The sequence below is a fragment of the Bemisia tabaci genome, chromosome 9, assembly GCF_918797505.1.
Source record: "Bemisia tabaci chromosome 9, PGI_BMITA_v3".
NCBI classification, from domain to species: domain Eukaryota; kingdom Metazoa; phylum Arthropoda; class Insecta; order Hemiptera; family Aleyrodidae; genus Bemisia; species Bemisia tabaci.
Window position 1 is genome coordinate 40,082,374 of NC_092801.1, and position 17,172 is coordinate 40,099,545.

Consider the following 17,172-nt stretch of genomic DNA (forward strand, 5'->3'; position numbering starts at 1 on the left):
TTTAGTCAAATCGTGCACTAAAAGTTGCCAGAGAAGTCTAAGCAATATGAAAAGGTAGCATCTCGATTTCAGTGCTTTGGCTTAACTGTTGTTGGCTGTTAATACTTTGAAGGGCACAAGGTGGAAAAGTAACATTGTTCGATTAAAAAGCCCGCCACTATTGTTGTAGCGCAATTTAACTCAAGCAAAGTATTGCGTTTCTTGTGACCGGGCTATTCAAATTTCCCGCTGTCAATGTAAAATAAAAACGTTAATATCTCATGCAGTCTATTCAGTTAGGAGTTGATTTCAGTAATTTTCAATGCAAGAACCATGTTCTACGTGAAATTTTGGTTAAAAATATGTATCAGAATGCTTAGATTTGCACCTTGTCTAAATGTCCATTATTTAGTCACTTAATTTTTAGTTGAAATCGACTTGACCATTCCAATGCTTGCTAAGAGAGGGTCCACACTCCACAGTTCACCCCCACTGTCGCCTCTCAATAAACCAAAAGTTTGTGGCAGAAAATGCCAAGGTATATGTTTGCTATCTCTCGCTTCTATTCATTTTTCTTTAGTTCAGCTCAACTTTCTGTGTTCAAGTAAAATCAGTAGTCAAAGGTTGCTGGCAGCGACCAGGGAAAGTCAGAGAATTCAATTTGTTAACGTTTAGCAGAAGTGAGTGTAATTGAAGAGGAAAAAATCAAAGTGCAAGTTTTATTCATTTGTCAGGAAAAAGCAATATAAATTAGAGAAAAGTCAAGAAATCTAAAAATGAAGAAATAATGGTAATCATGGTGGTCTCAACAATCCCTAAGTAAATCACAATTTATATTTGCTAATTTTATCATTTCATGTTATGGTATGTTTTGCTCATTTTTAGTGAATCAACCCTATTTACTTTCTTTTATTTTGTTCCAGAAGATTGTACCATCTACCTGAACTTAATCTCCAGATCTCTGTTTAGTCATTAACTGTTTAAACGAAGCCCACCAACTTTAATCTAGTTCAAAACTATTTTATCGAATGTGAGTCACGACTACTTTTTTCTTTTAGTCTAGAACCCGTCCTTGCCTTAAAAGCCAGGTTATATTATTTATTTAATTCAATTTGTTTAATGTCATAAAGTACGCCTGTATCACTGCTAATATTTTGTGATACCTGCATTTTGTTAATTTTTACTCGAGATGTCTGTGATAGTTTGTGATACCTGTATTATTGCTCGTATATACTTGCAAACAATTCTTTTTCACAATTTATTTTTCAGAATTTAATTCAGAAGGATCCTAGACAAACATATGATATTAGGCCATTTTTTCATCCTCTAATTGTCCTGGTAGACACAAACAGAAGTATCCACTTTTATGTCTGGTCAAAAGTCATTAAAAATTGTCTGCTTAACCTAATAATGGCCGACATAGTAAATGCTTTATTTGAGACAGATGATTTTCAGCGTGTCAAGTGCTTTGTCCACACCAAAGTTGTTAATGTTACATTATTAAAAGCATGCTGCAAAACCTTGTTTCATATTGCAGCTGAAAAAGGGTATGTGGAGGCAGCCAAAGAACTGTTAGAGGCTGGTACCGACATTAATATGTGCACCATTGATGGAAGAAAATAATTATTTCTAGCAGCTGAGCATGGAAAAGACAAAATAGTAAACATTTTATTGGAGAAACCCAATATAGACGTGAACTTATACCACAAGGGCCGAACCCCATTGTTTGTAGCATGCGAGAAAGGTTACACAAGTGTTGTTAAACTACTGTTGGCTAATTATCGTTCTATGCACTATGTTAACAGCGATCACAATGGTAGTAAACCCCTTCATATTACTGCAAAGTATGGATATGAAGACATCATAAGTGCTCTCTTAGAGAAAAAACGAAGTGTTAACAGCATTGACAGCGATGGCTGTACACCGCTTTGGATTGCACTGGATAATAATCAAGTAAAAAGTGTTCAAGTTTTACTGAAGGATTTCCGAGTTAATGTCAACTTTCGTTTTAATCATAGGACACCCTTAGGGTACGCTACTCAAGAAGGAAATTCAACCATTTCCAAGCTACTAATAGAGAGAAATGCTGATATAAATATTATTGACAATGATAGACTGACGCTCTTACATTATGCTATCCGTAAAGGTTTGTTGGATGTCGTAGATCATCTCCTCAATAGAGGAGCCAGTGTTCACTCCAAGACAAAAAGAGGTAACACACCCTTGCACATCGCTTCTATGGATGGAGGGCTAGAAATAGCTAAGCTTCTCATTGACAAAGGTGCTGATGTCCATGTTAATTGTGAAAATAGCTATAAAGCTAGTTGTAAGGGAGTTCCCTTACAACTTGCCGTGAAAGGCTGTCATTTAAAAATGGCAAGATTTCTAATCCAAAAAGGTGCAGATATTAATGCAACTGACCCACACACTCATTACACGATAAAGAAAGGTGGGACCCTACTTCACTGGGCTGTTCGGGAATACGATCTAAATTTTCAAGAGGAGTTGATACGATTTCTCAAGGAGAATGGTGCCGATGTAAATTCTGCCGCTTATGATGGGAGAACGCCGCTATGTTTGCTCGTGAAGCATCATGGCTACCTGGATATTGTAAGGTACCTCATCGAAAAGTAACGGTAGAAATCTATTACATTATTCCATCAAGAATGACCGCAGAAATGTAGCAACGTTTCTTTTGGAAAGTTGTATTGATGTGACACGAAGTGCCGGTGACAGAAGCACAGTAATCTTGCCGTCTCTAAAAGTGACGAGAAATTAGTGAATGCTATTTTGAACCATGCTAATAACACGAGTGGACTGAACTCTTTCTTAAATGCTAAAAAACTCGATGGAATCACAACTCTTCACATTGCTGCCAAAAGTGGATCGTCAGTTATCACAAAAACTTTGCCTAAAAATGGTGCGGCTTTTCATGTTCAAAATAAAAACAACTTGAAACCTGTAGATTTTTCTGCAAATGAGGCAGTCACCTGTTTCCTCATGCTTGTTGAAGAAGTGTTCAAGTTTGCCGAGAAGAAAGGTGAAGAAATCCCTGAAAGATGGGAAACAATGAATGCTGGTGATTTCTATATTTTGTCAAAATTTGTAATAGTTATGGGCACACATTAGCAGATATTATAAACCTTAACGAGAGTGGCAGTGCTGTTAAAAAATTATTTGATCTACGGGCTTCAAAAGAAAAACAACTTTTTTTGCAGAATCGATGCCTAAATTCTCGGAACATGAACTGCGCTGAAGAAAGCTTTGAAGATATAGACATTGTAAAAAATTGTATCACTTTGGTACTTTGCAACTTCGTTTTTATCAGTAGGGTTCTTGCCATTGTCATGCAGTTGTATGATTAGTTTAAAGCTCTATTCAATATATCTTGAGCGAATCTCAGAGCTTTGAAATGCCGGTAAAAGAACAGAATTTTGATTTGTTTAAATTTCAGAGATTTTAATTTTTGGGAAGTGGGACATTTTGCCCACTTGCGAGACGTTATTTTCGCCGAATCTATTAAAACAGGGTTGCCATAGTTGGGGAAAAGAGGGAATTCAAGAAATGTCTTGAAATTATAAAAATTCAAAGAAAACCGAGAAATGTTAGGAAAAAGTGTTAAAGCACCCTCATTTCCAATTTAGAGTGTGCATTAACAACAAATGCGAAATCATTCAAAACTACCTGAAAACTATTTCAAATCATGAATTTTTAACTATCCTTCAAATCTCAGGGAATTTCATTTTCTAAATTCTGTGGCAGCCCTTATTAAAACAAGAGGGTTGTTCATGAGTATATTTTGATTCTCCCTTAAACCGACATGATAGTGCATGAAGAAGACGAGTCTCAATTAAGAAAAATCGTGTGTCTTCTGTGTTCCTTTCTTTAAAGTTGACTCAATGTTCGGAATTATAATTTCATGTGAAATTTTTTTTCTTCATTTGAGTCACTAAGTTACAGGTTAATTGTTTTTCATCCAAGCGAATTTCAGATTTTTTACACCGTCTGTAGTCAAAAGCTCCCTCAATATTTAAATTAAAACATCATATCATAATAATTGATTTTGTTTTGTTTCAGACGAATACCCACTTTTGCTACTTCTCCACACCTCAACTCATTTCTGGATATAACTTCGAGCACAACTCACTTCTTAACTACCTATAGAGGTACGAACGTTTTTAAAATGTAAAAGTTGCCTTCCGCTCCTCACACAGAGCAGCTCCAAAATTTCTGTGTGATTCACGGATTTCCATTTTTCAAGGCTGTATTTATGTAACTTGACGATAGGTGTAGAGCTCAAGTCTTCATTTTGTTATTAGTTCCTGTTGTTCATCTGATTACTAGCTTTTGCATCAAAGTCAATTCTGAGTTTTAGAATTCTTTACAAGACTGATTTTCCTGTAGAATTTATTTAGTATTTAAAATTTCTTCTCAACAAGGTATTATCAACATAATGTCTACCTCCGATTCTCTCTTTTTTGATGCTGTTGAAGACAATAATATAACTACTGTCAAAAATATGATTCAGAACAAAATGGTTGATGTAAACAGTTTCGATTCATTCGGAAAAACTGCTTTACATATTTCAGTCGAAAAAGGATTCATAGAGTTAACAAAAGAACTTATAGATGCCAAATCTAACATTAATGCACTAGCATCAGATGAAACAACCCCTTTTTCTATAGCTGCTGAGAATGGTAACAGCATATTGATTGAACTACTGTTAGAACAATCGAACCTAGATGTAAGCAGGTCTTATCATGGGAAAACAACGTTACATATAGCATCTGAAAAGGGTCACACCGATGTTTTAAAGGCTCTATTAGCAGACCACCGCTGCACACATTACGTCAACATGAAAGACTCATCTGGAAAAACTCCAGTACACATTGCTGTTGAGTACGGTCGAACTAATATCTTATCTAACTTACTGGAGAAAACTCACGATGTTAATGCTGTCGATAAAAATGGCTGTACACCTCTTTGGATTGCAATAGAAAAGAATCAAGAGAAATGTGCGCAAATCTTGCTTGAAGATGAGCGAGTCGATGTTAAAACCCGCCATTTTAGTCAAACACCTTTAGAGCGTGCTCTGAAGGAGAAGAATACAAACATATCCAAGTTAATCATTGACAGAGTTGGTGATACTGAAATTAGAGATGAAGACGGATTAAATCCTTTACATCGTGCTGTAGATGAAGGAATGCTAGATGTCATTGATTATCTGATTAAAAAAGGAGCAAATATCCAAAGTAAAACTAAGAATGGTAACACGCCTTTGCATGTCGCCGCTAGGAGAGGAAATTTAGAAGTAGCTAAATTTCTTGTCAATAATGGGGCTGACATTCATGCAAGGAGTGAAAATTATCACAATTGCACACCACTTCAATGCGCTGTAATGTGCTCAAAACTGGAAGTTGCTAAATTTCTAATTTCTGTGGGCTCGGACATAAATGCTCATTACCCTTGTGCTCATTTCTCAATCGATAGAGGAGGAACTCTATTACATTGGGCATCACGGAAAATGGATGAAGAAGAATTAATCAGATTTTTAGTAGAGAACGGAGCAGATGTCAATGCTACTGAGTACGGTGGAAGGACACCTCTATGTTTACTTGTTAAGCACCGTGGTAGTTTTGCCGTGATGAGATACCTCATAGAAAAGGGAGCCACTCTTAACAATGAACGAGGTGGCACACCACTGTATTGGGCTTTTTCTGTTGATTATTATGGACATCCAAAGGCAGCCGATTTTCTCATAGAAATGGGAACTGATGTCAACAGCTGTATTGACTACCATGGATATGAGTGGGATCAAATGAGAACTGCTTTACACTTGGCCAGACATTTATCTACCGTGAATCTCCTCATAGATAAAGGCGCAAATGTCAATGCAATGGACAAGTCACTAAATACACCTTTGCACTTAGCGCGAACTCCCTCTATAGCAAAATGTCTCCTAGAACACGGAGCAAAAGTCAATGCTTCAAACATATTAGGGGATACACCTTTGCATTTTGTTCAGAATTTCCACACAGCAAAAATTCTCATCGAAAAAGGTGGAAATGTCAATGCATCTAATAACGAGGGTTACACACCATTACATACTGCTCGGAACACAGCCATCGCAAAACTGCTCTTAGACAATGGCGCAGAACTGAAGGCGGTTACTAAAGATGGCAAAACTGTTGTACACACAAGTGCTGAAGTTGATGTATTTTCACACTCACAATATTTAGATGTGCCTGAGGTAGTAGAATTTTTTTTGCAGAAGGGTATAGATGTTAACGTTACTGACAACAGTGGTAATACACCTTTGCACTGTTGCGGAACATCTGACAACATTCAAGTTGCTGCGGTACTCATAGAGAAAGGAGCTAACACTAGAGTACTGAACAAATCGAATAAGACACCTGTAGAGTGTGCCCAATTTTTTGACTCTGGCGGTGGTACATTTTGCAGAATGCTTCACACAATCGATAAAATCTTTACCGCGATCATTGACAATGAGGGCATGAAGAGAATAAGACGCTTGCTTCGAGAAGTGAAAACTATCAACCTGACTCAAGATGATAGTTAACTCACTCCTTTACACTATGCAGTAAAACAAAATAATAAAAAGATGGTACAATTTCTTCTACAAGAAAAAATTACTCAAAAAAACACAAGTAGAACTTTCCGTGGGCGACCGTTTAAGGGTGAAGGAACTTCAAGGTCCTGTGATCTTTACACTGCTAGTATTTTAGATAAAATCAATGTAAATCCTCGCTGCAAGAATAACTGGACACCTTTGCATTATGCTGCTATAGGAGATGACCCAGAGAGCATAACTCTACTTCTTCAATGCGGGGCAGCATATGAAGCTAAGACAAACGAGGGTAAGAGACTCTTGGATCTAACAGAGTGCAATTCTATCAAAGAAATTTTGACAATGGTAGGAGAACTTTTTGAAGCTGTAAAAGAAGGAAAACAAGAACTCGTCAGTGAACTTGTAAAAAAGAATTATGGTATCGTAAATGCTGTTGACAGTAATGGTTACAGTCCCTTATACTTTGCTGTAAGTAATGCCTTCAAAGACATAACGTCATTGCCTTTAGAAAACGGTGCAAATGTGGCTCAAGTGACCAATTCAGGTAGCACACTACTTCATATAGCCGCTGCGAAGGGTGATGCGGAATTAATAGATACTATCTTCAAATATGCCAAGGAGAATGGAAGGTTAAATGTTTTTGTGAATTCTGAAGAAGAAAAAGGGACTACTGCGCTTCATATAGCTGCGCAGAACAGTTCGGTGAAAATTACGAAGGCTCTTCTAAAACACGACGCAACTTATAACGCCAGAAATGAAGAAAATAAGAGACCACTTGATCTCTCCAGAAGTGAGGATATTACAAATATACTGAACTTAACAGAAGAGTTGTTTGTAGCTGCCGTAGAAAGTAGTGAGGAAGTCCTAAGTAGACTGGACACTCTGGAACTTGATGATTTTCTTGCAGTCACAAATACCTGTGATGATTATGGACAAGCTCTTGTGAATATCATTGAGAATAATGCGCAACCATCGGTTACTCGTAAGTTATCAGAAATGATGAAGTTGAAGGAAAGAGAACACTTGTTACGGACCAACCCATGTCACTATTCCCGGAACCCTTGTCACTCAGAGGAAGAACTTGAGGACTTGGATTTAGGTTTTGGATTATTTGATTAAGGAAAAGGTCCTCTGCATTCACTCAGAAACCACCTTCCTCTGCCAACTTTTTTAATCAAAGCCATCGTTTCATTTTTAAAAAATTTAATTAAACGTATCTACCGAGATGAGATTTTTGTTTACTATTTATTTTGTGCATCCTGAACGCATCATCAATTGTTAAAAACCAACAGATTCATAGACAGATTACAGAACAAACCATGTCAGTGGGTTATTCTGTCTGTTTTAATTACTGATGATTTGTTCAGAAAACTCGAAATACATGTAATCCACAGATAAATTGGACTGCATCTCTCAATTTGGAACTACCATTTCTGGCTCACAGTTTTAGAAACAACATAAGCACCAATAGTTTCCCTGTGCACATGAGTGTTTATACAAATGGGACAGAAATTATAGTTCTTAATTGCAAAATGTAGCCCAATTGTCAACAAAAATCGCATCTTCATACATGTAATTACTTTTTTAAAAATTACACACACAGATGCAATGGCACTTTCAACACAAACAGTGGCATTTCTTAATGCCAAACTACCTTCCTTTTATAAAAGAGTTCTGAGTGTACTGATCATTTGGGATGCTCATACACTCACTCAAGGTTGCCATTTCGTGTGATGGAATCGGGATACCTACTTTACGTGGTATTTAAATGCGTTTGCGTTTATCAGTGTCATTTTTGGTAACAATTTCAAACTTATTTAGCCAAAACACTGTATTTATATTGACAATAAAAAATGTATCCATACATGCTTATGCATTTCGGGAGTTCTCCTATCTTCAGATTATTTCACAAACAGAAGATACATGCACTAAACACTATTACATGGTAATAATGCAAGAGTCTATGTAAACAAAGCTTGGAATTTTTTGATCACTGACTGGTGAGGAGCTGGCATTTACGTGGTTACTTTACGCGGGGTTAAATGGAGAAAAGTGCTGATTTTTCAGCACAATCTGGTTACAATGCCTTACTGTTGAACATGAATTGGACGGATTTTACCAAAATCGGCCGAACTGCATTAATTTTTGCCTGATTTTCTCTGATGTTTTAGTTTTTCAACAGAAAACTAAGCATCACTTTAAATTGAAATTTTGTGAGTCCCTCTAGACCTCATAATTTAGGATGTGAGAACAACGATCTTTAGCCAAGTGCTCATACAAGAATAGTAGGACACAATTCTATTATCAAATGCAATTTTATTTTGTTCCAGAAGAACAACTGAGCCCGCCACAGTTCAACAGAAAACACTCACTGGGGTATAATTTCTAATATATCAGGCTTCAGAATTACTTGTAGAGGTACCAGCACATCTGAAATGTGATCATTTTCTTTTTTCTCTTTGAGAGTTAGTTGTTCTGAAATTTATAAAAAAGAACAACAACTCACATCATAGACTAAGTTGTATCAATTTTATTTTATAGCTTCTGATAGCTCAGTGTTTTATTAGTGTAACCAGATAATATAAGAGTTCATAATTTTGTGTTAATTGGTCCTCTGTATCCATTAAATTATCATTTTCTAATCGGAGCTCTTTTCAAGGTTTAAATTACGCTCTTAGGCTCTGCCCTTTTGTGAGAATATACGCCTTTAATATCTAAAATTTGCATTCAACGTATTACTTGTAAACGCAAGTTATCATAATGTCTAATTTCGACTCTCCCTTATTTGCTGCTGTAGAGAGCAATAACATATCTTTACTGAGCACCATTATGCAAAATAAAATCATTGACATGAATGAGCTCAATTCATGTGGCAAAACAACATTACACATCGCAGTTGAAAAAGGATTCGTAGAATTAACAAAAAAGCTCATAGAAGTGAATTCTAATATTAATGCACTGACGCCTGATGAGAAAACACCTCTTGTAATAGCAGCTGAGGGTGGTAATGTTGCATTGGTTAAACTACTATTGGAACAACCTAATTTAGATGTAAATAGGCTTCACTATGGTAAAACACCTTTACACATAGCTTGTGAAAAAGGTCATACCAACATTGTAAAAGTTCTGTTGGCGGATAATCGCTGCTCACATTATATTAACACATATTTCAATGGGAAAGCCCCAATACACATTGCCTCTGAGTATGGTCAAACGGAAATCCTATCCAATTTACTGGAGAAGGAACTTGATGTCAATGCTGTTGATGACAATGGCTGCACATCACTCTGGATTGCAATAGAAAACAATCAAGAGGAATGTGTGAAAATCTTGCTCAAAGATGAGAGAGTTGATGTTAAAACCCGCCATTTTAGTCAAACACCTTTAGAGCGTGCTCTGAAGGAGAAAAATACAAACATATCCAAGTTAATCATTGACAGAGTTGGTGATATTGAAATTACTGATGAAGGCGGATTAAATCCTTTACATCGTGCTGTAGATGAAGGAATGCTAGACGTTGTTGATTACCTGATTAAGAAAGGAGCAAATATCCAAAGTAAAACTAAGAATGGTAACACGCCTTTGCACATTGCTGCAATGGATGGGCATACAGAAATAGCTGAACTTCTTGTAGAAAATGGTGCTGATATCCATGCAAGAAGTGAAAATTATCACAATTGCACACCACTTCAATTCGCTGTAGTATGCTCAAAACTGGAAGTTGCAAAGTTTCTAATTTCTGTGGGCTCGGACATAAATGCTTATTACCCTCATGCTCATTACGCAATCGATAGAGGTGGAACTCTATTACATTGGGCATCACGGAATATTGGCGAAGAAGAATTAATAAGATTTTTAGTAGAGAATGGAGCGGATGTAAATGCCACCGAAAAGGATGGAAGAACACCCCTGTGCTTGCTGGTGAAGCATAATCTTTCTCGTTCTCTTGATACAATGAGGTACCTTATAGAGAAGGGAGCCACTCTTAACAATGCCCTAGGTGGCACCCCCCTCTATTGGGCTATTCGCGAGGATTATGGTGGAATGGATCCAAAGGCAGCCGATTTTCTCATAGAAATGGGAACTGATGTCAACAGCTGTATTGACTACCATGGATATGAGTGGGATCAAATGAGAACTGGTTTACACTTGGCCAGACATTTATCTACCGTGAATCTCCTCATAGATAAAGGTGCGAATGTCAATGCAATGGACAAGTCACGAAATACACCTTTGCACTCAGCTTGGACCCCATCCATTGCAAAATGCCTCATACAACATGGAGCAGAAGTTAATGCCTCAAACGAATCGGGGGATACACCCCTACATTTTGTACAGAATTTCCACACAGCAAAAATTCTCATCGAGAAAGGTGCAAATGTCAATGCATCTAATAACGAGGGTTGCACACCATTACATACTGCTCGAAACACAGCCATAGCAAAACTGCTCCTAGAAAAGGGAGCAGAATTGAAGGCAGTCTCGAAGGATGGAAAATCTGTTCTGCACACTGCAGCTGAGGGTGAATTTGAGGGTGTGCCAGGCGTGGTTGAGTTTTTTTTGCAAAACGGTATTGATGTTGATACCATCGATAACTACGGCAATACTCCTTTGCACCTTTGTGGAATATCCTCCAATATTCCAGCTGCAACCGTATTATTGAATAATGGAGCTAAAATCAATGTACGTAACAAATCAAACAAGAGACCCATAGAGATCGATCGATATCCTGACTCAGTAAATTATCTTCTTAGCAGGAAGCTGAGTGCAGTGGATCAAATTTTTACCGCAGTTATTGATAATGAGGGCATCGAAAAAGTGAAAGGCTTACTTCAAACAGTTGAAGCTGTCAACCTGAAACAAGAAGATAGTCAACTTACTCTTCTACATCATGCTGTGAAGCAAAATAATAAAACAATTCTACGATTTCTTTTACAAGAAAAAATTACCCCAAGAAGCACTAACCGAATTTTCCCTCGACTGTTCAACAGAGGAGCTCCAAGGAGTGGTGAACCTCACATCTCTCGTATTTTGGAAAAAATTAATGTAAATCCTCGCTGCAAGAATAACTGGACTCCTTTGCATTATGCTGCTAAAGGAGATGACCCAGAGAGCGTAACTCTACTCCTTCAGTGCGGGGCAGCATATGAAGCTAAGACAAAAGAGGGTAAGACACCCTTGGATCTAGCAGAGTGTAACTCCATCAGAGAAATTTTGACAATGGCAGATGAACTTTTTGAAGCTGTGAAAAAAGGGAAACAAGATCTCGTCAGTGAACTCGTAAAAAAGAATAATGGTATTGTAAATGCTGTCGACAGTAATGGTTGCAGTCCTTTATACTTTGCAGTAAGTAATGCCCTCAAAGACATAACATCATTACTTTTAGAAAATGGTGCAAATGTGGCTCAAGTGACCAATTCAGGTAGCACACTACTTCATATAGCTGCTGCGAAGGGTGATGCGGAATTAACAGATACTATCTTCAAACATGCTGAGAAGAATGGCAGAGCAAATGTTTTTGTTAATGCCAAGGGAGAAAATGGAACCACAGCTCTTCATATTGCTGCTCAGAATGGATCAGTAGAGATGACAAAAGCTCTACTGAAACATGGAGCCATGTATAACGCCAGAAACAAAGAAAATAAAAAACCCTCCGATCTTTCAAGGAAGGAGGATGTCACCAGCATTCTAAACTTGGTAGAAGAATCATTCAAAGCTGGGGAAGAAAATACCGTGGAGCTGTTGAGCAGATTACGGGAAATGGAACTTGATGAATTTTTCGCTGTGACAAATGCTCAGGATTATTACGGACAAACCCTACTGGATTATATTCGTAATAATGGGCACCCATTTGCAGGCAGTGAATTTTCAGAAATTAAGAAGTCCAAGGATAGAGAACTTTTGTTGCAGACGAACCCATGTTATTATTCTCAACCCCCTGTTTATTCACAAGAAGAACTTGATGATATAGATTTAGGTTTTGGGTTATTTGATGGTTGATTTTAGGATAGACTCACGATTTCCTCTGAAAATTTCAGTTTTTTAATGTATTTCTTTGATAGAATTTACATGTCATGATCATCAGGGTATTTTCATTGAAAGCAGAATTCCATATTCCGCAAACGTTTTGCAATTTTTTGTATGACATTTTAAATGAAAAGCATTTTTTTGGAGCATTAAGTGCACTTTACGTGTGAGCAATAAACTTCCACCTAATACATGTACTAAACATGGTAATTCAAGTACTAAACATACGGTAATTTGCCAGGACAACATACCTCTTTTAAGTCGATCAACTGACAGATTGCAGATACTCGTAGAAAAGAAATGATTATTCATCTTCTCATCCTAGCAACAGTTCAAGAAGCCATCTGTATGTGTCACCCTACATTTTCGTAAACACCATACAGTATTCTCCTCATCTGTGTAATTAATATTGAACATCACTGGTCGGGACGGATCTATCTACGAAAGACCTAAAAAGCTTACTATTTTTACGGTAAATAGACCTTCTCTGCATGCTGACCTCAAATTATGGCTCGATGTGGCTTTTGTTCTTTACATCTTTATAAAACAGGAAGTTCTAAGATCACTAGCCACTCTGGGTACAATTTTCTAGGAAGAAGTTCTGAAAGGGATCTTTTTACCCTCGTCAAGTTTACTGCTGTCGCTCTGCTGAAATTCTTAAACCCACGGTTTTAAGAATTTTTTTTCATTTTTTCCCCCTCTTATTATTGTCGCACAAGATGGTTTCAAAATTTCCAAGATGGTCAAATACGTCAATCATGACTTCCTTAACTCGAATATATGTGTAGGTCATACTAAGTAAGAATTCATCTCCGAACATCTCTTTCTAACAGAAAGCCTATTTTACCGCTATTTTTACTGCTGCAGAAGCCGTATCATTATCACATTTTCCCCCTTAAAAACCTTATTAGTTATGGAATTTGTATTGCCTTTTTTCATTCATTATTGATATGAATTTATTTTTTATTTATTTATTTATTTATTTTACAGTTGGCAAGCAAAACCCCACTACACCAAAAAAAGTTAATTGCAACATTACAATAAAACAGCAAATAGAATTGCTGCATTACAGCAAAATAAATTAACTTAATAAATTGTCATAAGTACGTTCTTTTTGTCTGCTCCTGATTAGTTTCTCAAATCCGGAATACATTTTAGACAAAATCTCAATCTATGTAACCTGGAACAATGATATTTTTACCATGATATTATTCATCATTGCCATCTTCTGTATATGATGCAGAACATACAGGGTGTCCCAGAGCACCCGTACCAGGCCTTTTTCTCGGTTGATTTAGGTCGAACAAAGTCAGGCACTGCGAGGAGAGGCTCAATTTCCTCCAACTTCTGAAATTTTGCCTTCTCCATTTATCCCTCAAGAATGGCTAGGGGGGTCTCAGGATCATGTAAATCAGGTTTCCTTGGTGTTGATTACCTGGGATATCATCTTTTTACGGAGAATCTGCGTCAATTTTTGACCCAAGGAAAATTATGGAAGGGGCCGCTGTCCCCCTCTGTAAGGGATCATTCTAAAGTGGTCCGACTTTGGATTTTTAAGGGTCGATTTCACGTGAAATTTTTCGCACTTTTCAACTCTAATGAAATCAAATCGAAATTCGATCGAAAACCCCGACTTTTAGGATCGTGACCCCCCCCCCCCCTTTATCCTCCAAGGGGGGCTGGGAGGGGTTTCTAGACCATGAAATTCGGATGCCTTGGGGTCGATTCCCTATTCAACCCTGTGGTCCCCGACTTCGTTCGACCTAAATCAATCGAGATAAAGGCCTGGTGCGGGTGCTCTGGGACACCCTGTATTTTAAATATATTATATATATATATTATTAATGCAAGTCCTCCTCTATTTAAAATAAACATAGAGTTAATCATACCTAATTTTCGTTATCTATTAAACTTTTCAATCCATGGAAGGTTCCTTTAAATATTTTAATACAGCCTAATCCTATATTCTTTCACATAAAAGCTAGCTCCAGTAACCCAGCGTTTAGGAAACTAATTCGAATATCCTGTTCATCCAAATAATTTTCTCTTTTACCTTGATGTTAACCAAAACACCAAGTTGTAGCTAAAAATAAGCTTTATTGTTTTCCCTCCCTATCTTTATATGTGATTTTTTTAGCATTTTGTTTTCCAAGATTTTTATATTTGTTCAGTTTTATTTCTTTAATTCTGATTGTTTCACACGTGCTTTTTAATGTTTGTCTTGTATCCTATGCTTGCATCCATTGAAAATTACAGAGGCTTTTTATCATTGGTTCAGATCAGTAATATGAACTTTAAATGTTAAAACACTTATCACAGTATCATAGGCCACATTTTGCTGGCTATGAGTGGCTGCAAAGTTTATAAACATAACTGTAAAATGAACAGAATTGCGATTTGGCTCATGAATCTTTAAGTCAGTGTTAAAGATTTAGCAAACATGCATTAAAACTTAAAAGTCATTCTAAAACTGATGTCTCAAGAAAGAGAAGGAAAGTTCATCCAAGCACAATTTTCCCTCAGGAAGATATGCCGTTTTATTTTATTTGATTTTTACAAAATTGTAGAGAAGCTTCTATACTTAAGAAACCACGGTACGGGTCAAGCACTAGGAAGTGCGCTCGAACCCCATTTCGAACTCATCTTTCTTACAACCAAAAAGCATTTAATTTAAAAATGTGAATAAGTTGATGCAATTCTATCATTTTTTCCAAGATCTCTTCAACACTATAAAAGGTCTCTTTAAGCACAAGGCCGATTACTCAAAGTTTAAATCAGCATGATAAGACATTAAAATGCGATATATTGCTCCTTTAAGCTAAGGTTTTGTCTTGTCTAGTCGTGCTAACATAGTTTCAATATTCGGACTACAGGAGCTTTTCTACTTCCCTGAGGACCGATTTAGAGTGCATTTTTGAAGAGAAGCTTTATATCTGACAGAAGTGCATTTACTTAATGAATAGCTGAATATTTGATATAACTCTCAGAAATCGTTTTAAAAAAATGTCCAAAATTCCAACGTTCGTGATATTTGCATGCCTAGAACCATATTAATGGTCAGGAATAAAATGAGCTGGTACAATAAGTACATCATTTATCGCCTTCTTATTGCTTTAAAAACTGTAAGTACAGTGATGATTGCGAAAATAGCATCTGCAGCCTTGACTGCATAATTGTATGAAATTAGGCGTGAAATTAGTCAGTGAGGGGGCTCTTCAGTATCCCAAGTAACACAGTGCATAGAAATATAATTGCAATTTAATACTGTAAAATTGCTATTTTTTACCATAAAACTAAAATATTTGTTCATCATTTGGTCAGTGAATGCCGTTTATGAATAGTTAAAAAAATAAGTTCCTTATGTCAGAAAAATAGGCAATTTTCAATGCAGTAAAAATTGTGATTTTTTCAATTTTATTGAATTGAATTACAATACCAGGTGCCCCTTCAATCAGGAGATAGGCAACATACTCATCACTTCAATACAGTGCTAAAACCATATACTGCAATTTACTTCACTCTGTGCTGCTTGGGAACTGGAGACAAACCTCTCGAAGCCAGGTAACGAAATTTGGGCCCTAAGTTAAATTTCGGAAATTTGTTTTAGTTTGGTTCGCAGTCTGTGAACATGACTCTAAAATATCGTGAAAAATTGTCAAAGGGAACGAAAAGCGCAATAGAAATGAAACATATTTTGCAGTACTGTGTGAGTAAATGAGCAAAGAAATAAAAATAAGAAGAATTAAAGTGAGAATCATAAATGAAAAGTTAAATGGGCATAGTATAGCTTAAATCTGAGAATCATAACTGAATAATTGAATACTTTTTTATTTTTCTTCTCATTTAACGTTTCATTCATGATTCTCAGATTGAATCTCCTTATTTCATTTGTTATAGTCTTTACCTAAAATTAATTTTATACAATTACATGTTACGTTTCTAATTTTATCAAGCCTGTTTCAAAATTCTACAAATTTTATTTTTGTTCGAATATATTTTCATTGATCGCTATATTTATTTGTTTTCCTTCTTTCAGTCTTTGTTTTATTGCTGTATATGATAATAGTGAGAATAATGCCAATTTTAGTTCAGGAAACCAAAATGTTGAGCTTTTGCTACCTTCCAACGAATATATTGTAGTGAAGTTGCGATGAAGTGAACTAAAATTGCAATTTCCCATCGCACTTGGACAAAATAATTGAAATAGCCTTCATGCATGCTGGGCTTGTCAATTTCCTTTGACACTTTTACAGTGGTGAATGCGTAGCTGAAGCTCGCTCCAGCTAGAATTGTATTTAGCAAATGGGTAGTTTTTATACGAGGATTAAAAATAAACGAGTGGCACGGAATATAACAAAAGAATATGAACTATGCAAAACGATAACCCGGATAGCGGAACTTGGCTGTTTTGAAAACGCCTTCAAATGCGGCGTGATACCTTACGCATTCCGGAGAGTTCAAATAGTTGTATCATTGCGCCGTAAGAATGTGACGGAAGATTAAAATGGAAATAGCCTCCATGCTTGCTGGCTTTGTCGATTTCCTTTGACATTTTTGCAGTGGTGAATGCATAGCTA

General features: G+C 36.6%; 2 protein-coding genes across 2 annotated transcripts; both read left to right on the forward strand.

Annotated features, from left to right (window-relative positions):
- The first annotated feature begins 1,420 nt into the window (after positions 1-1,420).
- On the forward strand, positions 1,421-13,572 carry LOC109040396 (uncharacterized). Its single transcript, XM_072304750.1, has 4 exons — positions 1,421-2,609; positions 4,057-4,145; positions 4,374-6,554; positions 9,312-13,572. Exons 1-4 carry the CDS (start codon positions 1,768-1,770, stop codon positions 12,566-12,568), a joined length of 6,369 nt encoding a protein of 2,122 aa, XP_072160851.1. The 5' UTR covers positions 1,421-1,767; the 3' UTR covers positions 12,569-13,572.
- LOC140225350 (nuclear factor NF-kappa-B p105 subunit-like) lies at positions 6,458-8,891 on the forward strand. Its single transcript, XM_072303884.1, has one exon. The coding sequence runs from the start codon at positions 6,602-6,604 to the stop codon at positions 7,685-7,687; it is 1,086 nt and encodes a 361-aa protein (XP_072159985.1). The 5' UTR covers positions 6,458-6,601; the 3' UTR covers positions 7,688-8,891.
- Positions 13,573-17,172: the final 3,600 nt, after the last annotated feature.